The following is an 8,678-nucleotide window of genomic DNA, read 5'->3' as shown; positions in this document are numbered from 1 at the left end:
ATGTCAGGTCTGTCTCCAGGACCCGTCCTTCCATCCGTCCCGGGACGGAAATTTGCTTGTTGGGACGGGAAAAAATTCCAGCCCTGGCTTCTTGGCCAATGGACTGGTCCAGTCTTTACTGCTCCGAAACGAGGCGCTCGTCGTCACCAGTTTCCTGAATATTTTCCTGAAAGCAAAATATTTTGTCTTGTTTCCTTGTTTGATAGCCGTAGTCATTATGCTGGGGCGGTCCCTCTTGCTGGCTGCGGCTGTGCTGGTGGCCTCGCTGTCCTGCCTAACTGCGAAACCAACAGCGGAGCCAACTGCGAAGCCAGTAATCCGTATGTTGCCAGACGTTTCCGTATACGTCTTCGCTTTCACGGAACGTTCGAAAACCTCTACGTCACGCGCGGGCGCCATGTTGGATGATAACCTGGCAGAATACTGAGAACAACGGCGCTATCTAAGTTACCTGCGGGTCCTGAGTGTGCTGCTTTTGTCTCCATACTGTGGATCATAAGTAGTCTAGCCAACGCTAGATATAAGGACAAAGTTGCAACAATAAGTTTTGATCCGTATGTATCAGGGGTTGTTGGAGGGTACCTGAAATGAAGATGAAGTATGTTAAATAAAAAATCGGCATTTCAGAAGGTTTTTATATACTCAGATTACCACAAAACAAGGCTAACTGTGATCCACTCAAATTTCTTATTAAGCCCGGGGAATATGCACCTAACGATGATCGCAGGTAAGTCGCACTACGGTAAAATAAACTATCGCCGAGCATCGATGTTCAAATTGTTTCCAGCGCTGTACGATTCTTCACTTGCGGCCCTTATGGAGAGCCACCTGGCCTTTTTTTGTAACCGACGACTTGGATGTGGATCTAGCTGTTGAATAGGTTTTTTCGGGCAGTGATGTCTTTACTGTAAACTGTGATGTCTTGAAAAAAAGATTGAAAGAAACCATAACAACATGTATATGGGCCTCACAAACAAAGGCTCAAAATCAATGAAACGTACAAGATAGTTAGCGTCATTGGCAGACCAAACGAGTCATGATCAGGCTGATTTTTTTTCTTACTGATGGAAAATACAACCGATATGACATAAAACATATGACATCAAAAACTGAACAAATTGGCCACAGAGACAGGCTAGGGCTGGGGTCTGATCTAACACGTGTCACGTGGAAAATCTTCCAAGTAGGCTCCACTTCGGGACGATGGCAAAATGCGTACATGTTCACAAGCCTTGTCAGATGTATTTTTCGTCGGGGATGGCTAATTTTACGTGCGTACTTCTGTCTGAAATGATACGGTTCACCACCATGACAAGATTACAATTAGGGGCAAAAAAGACCATTACAATAGAAAAAACTAGTAAGTTAGCCGGCACGCCATGTGCTTAACAGAACACGAATCGAACAGGTTTTCTATGCACTTCGAATCGCTCCGCGTTGCTAAGGAATCCCTCTTTGCACGGCAGCGGGATGAAATTTCATCCGACATAGACCCAATTTACACTTGTCCTTGTACTACACATGGTAGTCTACTACTGTAGTAGACTACAGCTTTTTTCTGTGTGTAAAAAGAAAACTACTGCAGAAGTCTACTACAACCTCGGGGGTAGTAGTACTACACTTCGGCGGAGGTTCTGCGAGACTTCGAACTGGGTGTAAAGCGAAACTGTAGTACAGTGGTAGTAGACTTCACTTCGAAGCCAACAACCATGTTCGATCTGACGTGATTCGAACTGATCGCGTGTTCCATTTCGGGTCATCTGCGGTCATTCTCTAGTTTTCTCAGTAAAGCCGAGCTGTCAGGCCCTTTTCCTTAGTATTTTGCATCAGATAAAACCCCTACCTTTTCACAAATAAGAAACATGCTGAAATTCCCTCCCGCGATTTTCCAAAGGTCACAATAGGTCACTACAGTTTCGTGACAATCAGGAACAGTGGGGTGTCCTGCTAGGCTTCCTGTGTTGAGTGTAAAGTGGACATGAATCTGAAGTCTACTACAGTAGTAGACTACCATGTGTAGTACTACAGTTTTATTGAACAAGTGTAAATTGGGCCATAGACAGCTACGTGGGGCCTGTTTGGTGGCCTTTTAAGAATGTTGCGTTCTCGGTACCAGACGGGAATACCATGTGGTCTCGATTTCATTCTTTTTCTAGGGGTTTCGCAACGATTCTAGTTAGGTTCGTGCTCATATCCGTTATATAGCGAAATCAACATGTTGGTACCGTACTGAGCTACATTTTTGACGAATTTCAAAAAATTCAGTTTACTTGGTTTGAGTTCAGTCGACTTTTGACAAAAGTTGCGGTACCGAAATGCCTCTCCAGTATTGTCAAAGGAAGCCTACAGGAACTAAATGTGTGAAGACAGACTGAATTCGCAAAGACTATCTTAGTCTTAAGGTTAGGCTGCACCAAGTAATTTTTATGGATGACGTCCTTTGGAGACCCTAAATATAATGCGAGAGCCCGGAAAAAAAAACAAGAAGGGCCGAAAAAAACAAGATGCCTAGATTTGAAATATAATAGTCGACGACACATGTTAGGACGCAAATTGAATGAGAGAACACAGTGTAACAACTAACAATTCTTTGATCCATCATGAAAAAAGCAATAATTTGAATAAATCAGTTGAAGTTGAACAGCAGTTGTTGTACTGTCCTGTTTCTTTCCATATCCCATTGATTTTGCAGGCCTGCAGAAAAATATTAAATAAAAAAGGAACTCTTTGGTCATAGTTACAGGAAGCGCAATTTCTTTTTTTTTTCTTGGAACAGACCAAAATCAATGCGCGCGCGGACGTCATCCATAAGAATTACTTGGTGTAGCCTTACTAGTAAATAAACATAGCAATGCAGGTCTGGCGTTCGCTCTTTGGAACGGGTATGGGCGCCGGGGCTGACGTGTTCTTTTTTAGAATCAAACGACTCCTCTGATAAAGTGGCCTCACGCGATTTATCAGGAAGCCCATTTCACACTCGAAATTAATAATACATTATATACCACCTAAAAGCACAGACTTTGATTTATTCTACGCAGTACATTTCTTATTGTTTTGAATTCAGAAATAGCGTGAAAACTCGAGGGGTAATTGCTCTAAAATCAACTGATTTCAGGTCATACCATCAGAAGGGTACAGGTAAAAAATCGGTTATCAAACAAAGAAAATTCACCAAAAAATCGATATTTCAAAATATCCGCGTTGGCACGCGTCATTCTTTAAGTATTACTATCATGTACATTCCTGCAAAGTTATATTGATGAACATCGAAGCACAAGCCAAGGAGAGCGTTTTTTCTAAAAAAGAGGCGTGGCCTTATACATCTTGATGACGTAATCATGACATCATAATAATTTGCATAAATTATCACCTTGCTTTAAGGTACTACCTGAAAAAAATAAGGTTGAGGAAGGTTTATAAAGCTTAAGAAAGGGTTTTTTCAAAAACATCCCAAAATTCCTCAGCCACCCTTAGACAATAACTTGAAAAGTCAAATAATACATGCATTTGTACCAACTCACTGCTTTCAATAGTACATGTATAAGATTAATGCCCCTACAGTTCTTGTTGGCAACGATAGTTTTAGGGGAAAACGAGTTTTTGAACACCACATGAATATTTCTTGTTCTTTTCTGAGCTGGTACTAAGTACTTAGCAGTCCACCAGTTGATTAGTCATTGACTATCATGCTCAGTCTTCGATCGACGTTCGCTTGATCCGATTGAGTGTTTTTTGAAATGTATTTCTTATTTCCTTACTTCAATTTTCAGAGTGCAGCAAGAGAAGCGAGTCATGTGAGGTGTGCTTAAAGCTACAAAGTTCAGGGGTGGGTGTGCCTACCTGCGGGAGATGTGTCACCAATGTGTGGGACATCACCCAGGCAACTTTACCTAAAATCATCGACAGACCTGATCTTTGTTTTCTTATAGATGAAGACATTATGATAACAATCTTTATTGCATATTCATTCCCCAGGGGAATAAATGCATGGGTGACCATACATGGTGTAATGAATATGAGAGAAAAGAATAATAATTATAACATTTGTTTGTTTGTTTGTTTGTTTGTTTGTTTGTTCGAACCTTTGTTTATTCATGATAAGCTCAAATCGGCACGCAGGCCGCTTTTCATTAAGGTCACGAGGGAACAGGTAAGGGTCAGATACAAGATAACAGAGATACACAGTCATTCGAGTCCTAATAACTCTATCAACATATATCATTACATATATATGGTACAACAATATACAATTGCTACAACATACAACATATAGTAGGGCGAAAGCTGGTTCATGGTCCGTGTCCGTTCGTTTTGTTCATTTCCGTTACTTCAAGAGTCTCTTAAAGGAAGTCAGAAGTCATTAGAATCTAACATGATACTAACCACTATACAAACATACAATCTCTTTTTTAAACACATAGCGACATATTTACAAACTTCATCCATGACATGAATAATTGTGCATGACATCAAGTACTTAAAAGTATCCTGTTTTGATATTGTCTCACATCTCTTGTTATACTGAATTGATTTGAACAGAGACTGACGCTCGTTTTCATACTCAGTCTAGTAAGAAATGCATTTCATCTTTAATTCTAAGATAATGATAATATTAAGATAATGGGGAGAGGCACTAGGACATGGGAATCTACGTATACCATGGGTTGATAAATACTAGCAACGGAAATGGTTCTCATAAGTCAAGGCATTCTTTGAAAATACATTCAAACACACGACAACTAACGCGCCATGTCTGTTATTGAAATCCCCAGTGCTTCTGGGATTCAGAAAACGATACCTGTCATGAGCTGCCGCAGGGGCAAGGCACCCCAGGTCCTGCGTTTTCGGGCAACTGGACGACCGACCACTGCGACTCAGCCGGTAAGTTTCGCTTCTTACGAGCTTACAAGATTACTTGGGCCCTTTGCCCCCGTCGGAGCATAGGCCACCGATCAGAGTCTTCCACTGCACCCGTCTCTGGGCCTTCCTTCTGAGGTCGTGCCAGCTGCTGCATATGCTCCTCATCTCGTCCTCTGTGTCCCTTCTCCAGCTGTTCTTTGGCCGCCCTCTCTTCCTCTTACCCTGGGGATTCCAGGTCAGGGCCTGGTGTGTGATGCTGGAAGTAGGTTTTCTAAGTGTGTGCCCTATCCAGGACCGTTTCCTTTTGAGGATTTGACTTCCAATTGGGCTTTGACCGGCTCTTCCCCACATTTTTACTTCTTACGAGCCTATTGGGATAATTTCTCATGCAATTTGAGACTCTCGTGATAATCAAAAGACCATAAGAGTCCAGAATGACACCGGGATAATCGTCACCAATCAATAACTAGTCCCAAGCATTAGTTTGAAGGCATTGCCGTCGTCAGTGTATACGTGAAAAACAACTCATCTGTGTAGAATGAGAAAGAAAACTGTTTACCATCCCAAGAAAAAAAAGTCGACCGATTCTCTCGGTTTGTTTAGCTATATGACCAAAATGCTGGAGACAAGTGATTTTTCAGCTCGTTTGACGTTAGCACTGGGTTAAAGTTCGTCGGAAGCCGGTACCGCCCCCCGTACCGGTGGAAAGAGGGTTGGTATGTCTTGATGTAGATAGCCTTGAGTTGGAGATCAATTTAATTTTTCTCATTATGTAATTTGCCAACTCAGTTGGACTTTCATGCTATTCTGTACAGAGTTCTTCTTCATCGCTCACATGATGTTTGCAACCGAACCAAACGAGCAAAGGGAACATGTCCGACCATCTTCCTTTCTTTAGATGATGGCGACAGGACCTGGTTACTCACCGGAATGGCCATCGTCTGGGGCCCTTATCTCTGCTATTGGATATATCAAGTCCTGAAGTATGGAGGGTGCCTTCCGGATCGGTGCTACGACGAAGGGTTTGTACTCTGCAGCTGCTTGAATTCCGGCGTCAATTGATCAAAGCTTTATTCTTAAACTATCAATTAATCGTCCAATGCCTTCTTGTGTGTGGGCCACGACACCAGCAACAGCTGCCTGTGGCCCACGTGTATTGTACTGTTTTACAATTTCAATAAATCACAAATCACATTGTTTCAAATCAGAATGTTTTGTAAAACGTAATATTTTGCAAAGCATATAAATCACAACTACAAAGTATGACCGAGAACATAAATGAATAACAGGCTTTTGCCTCCTGACTTTGTATTGCTAAGAGAAAGGGTGGCCTTGGTTCTAGTTTGCACATAGTTTCCTCGGATATGTGTATATATCACGGTCGCAAAGGCTCTTTCCTAACAACAATGGATCACAGCATATGTCCGACATCCTAATGTGCAGCGCGTCATCTACAGAAATGCAACATTGGAGGTGTCTTAAAACTGTTCATTTCGAATGGTGTATTAATGAAGTCAAACCCAAATTAGATGGAATTTAGTGTTAGTATTTAGACTAGAAAAGTCACATGCTGTATTGTTATATATTGTCTGTCCGTCCGTTCATGTTACATGTACTTGTAATTAGCCTACGGGCAAGAACTTGCAATAAACGTATTCATTTATTTATTTATCAATTGCCTGCAAAATGACTGACATATAGGGTCGTGTTTTTCAGGGAGAAGCCCGAAAACTGTGCTGAACGTTGCGACGGTCTCATCGTAGTGCTGCTTGTGACGATCTGTTTGCCATTCATCATCATCGTCACCATGGCCATCAGCTGCTACGAGGCGTCTACCACGTACAACGATCTTTATGAATATTGGGTAGGCCGACTACTCACACTTCGCAGCCAGGGGCTGAAACGCGAGGGGCGCAATCGATTGCGGTATTTTCGCAATGCGGACGATCCTGGCATTTTTAACGCCGTAGAATATCATGTTCAAATGTTATGATGGAACTTAAAATCGTTAGTTGGGAAGTCAATCAAGTCAAGATCCAAGGTTCAAGAAGAGGCTAGGAAGAGGCTTGTTCTTCCCTCGGACCATCAAAGAGTGGAGCGAATTTGAGCCTGGTGTGGCGGAGGCGGGGTCCCTCTCCCAGTTCAAAACTGGGCTGGGGAGGACCTTGCTGCATTGAGCCACCCCTACAAGTCCTTGTATATATGTAAATAAATGTATTACTAACTCACTAAATTCACTTGTCCTGTCCTCTGCACACACAAATTCAGTTGTTTATGTCCCTTAGCGCCTTTCCTTTATTTTCCCTTCGTTTTATTTGTACCGGGGACCTGTGTTGTATCTAACCCATGCGCAACTGCTGATAATCTCAGATATGAGGCTAAGCAGTAAAGAAGAAGAAGAAGAAGAAAACCAAATATGTTTCTGACATGAAAGCAAAAGAGATTTCTATGGTTTCGCTAAGTTAAGGTTCACTGTCCTAAGCTTGGTCTGAAAATGAAGGCACAAACAAACAAACAATTCAGATTTTGAGGTCATAAGCGTTTACTCATTTACACATCGTCGTTATTTAGCGAGATGTACAAGTGAACATGAGTACCATATCTAACTGTTTATAGGCGACCCATTTATACGTATACATCATACATTTATACATCATACATTTATACGTAGTTTATGACGTACTGATCCTGACCTCCCGATGTAGACACCATTATAGGCGTTATTTATCTTTTTAATCATTATATACGATAGTTTTTAATATGTATATATATTTAGAATATTGTTATAGCTTGTTATGCTGTCCATAATGTCTTGTCTTTGTCAGCAGGGCTGGCCCTTTGTAATAGCCACAGGCTAGTTGGGCAGCCCTGGCTGTGTGTCCAAAACAGCCAAACTAATAAATGACAACTAAACTGTAGCACAATCATTGTCATCAGATATCGTCGGATATATCATTGCATCATATTTATTTGTATGCACAATACAGTATATATTGCGAGATTGGATACTTCAAAATCAAACATGTACACATCCGTTACTTGAGGATTTCCTCAATCCATTACTCATCGAAAGTAGATACTGAGTGTGATTTCTGTACAGCTGCCACGGCATGGCTCACCACATCTGTATTTCAAACATCAATGTATACATACGTACTTCACAGATTAAACTGGTTCAGAGCATTTCACGTGTATGTGTGCCGACAGAACATTTAGATACTGCAGGATGTTTAGCTGTAACCTTGCTTTTAGCTGTAGTAATGTCGAACTGAAATCTAGCTTTTAATTGTATATATAAGTACAACCGTTTATTGGGACGTACGAACTGTTAACGTTTGTTGTACATGGTATTCTGATCGTGTCGACTGTACTGTATACGTGATTGTAAGCTGCGGTGCAATTCAGTCTCTATACTGCAATGCCGTTTTTTCTCATGTGTTTTTATCAATAAGCCATTTACTACTACTACTAACAACAGGAAGATGAGGAAGTACTGTCCACATGGGGTTCTATGGAGGACCACTCAACATCTGTACCTGATTAAGTCTCAATAAAGGAGATAGACCCCTGTCTATATAGAGCAGTTCTGACCAGGCAAGCAGAGAGTGGACGTCTCCAATCCTTGCTCTCATATACTATTACTAGTAGCTATCGCTTACAGTCAAACCTACCTAGGCAACCACCTGTCCAACGCGACCGTTTCCCTCGGTTCCCCGGGTGGTCGCCTTTGGCAGGTTTGACTGTAGTAACACGTGTCTATTGGTCACCATCAACTTTCAACTATCCTGTCAAGTTCCTGAGATTAGTCTTCAGACGGC

At 41.7% G+C, this 8,678-nt stretch overlaps 1 protein-coding gene across 1 annotated transcript; it reads left to right on the top strand.

The window, feature by feature from the left end:
* Window positions 1-129: 129 nt before the first annotated feature.
* On the top strand, window positions 130-8,461 carry LOC136447240 (uncharacterized). The gene is made up of 5 exons (XM_066445958.1): window positions 130-320; window positions 3,771-3,826; window positions 4,773-4,881; window positions 5,759-5,882; window positions 6,577-8,461. Exons 1-5 carry the CDS (start codon window positions 218-220, stop codon window positions 6,851-6,853), a joined length of 669 nt encoding a protein of 222 aa, XP_066302055.1. The 5' UTR covers window positions 130-217; the 3' UTR covers window positions 6,854-8,461.
* Window positions 8,462-8,678: the final 217 nt, after the last annotated feature.

Source organism: Branchiostoma lanceolatum, chromosome 13 (assembly GCF_035083965.1).
Source record: "Branchiostoma lanceolatum isolate klBraLanc5 chromosome 13, klBraLanc5.hap2, whole genome shotgun sequence".
Lineage (NCBI taxonomy): Eukaryota > Metazoa > Chordata > Leptocardii > Amphioxiformes > Branchiostomatidae > Branchiostoma > Branchiostoma lanceolatum.
This window is presented reverse-complemented; position numbering and strand designations above follow the sequence as displayed.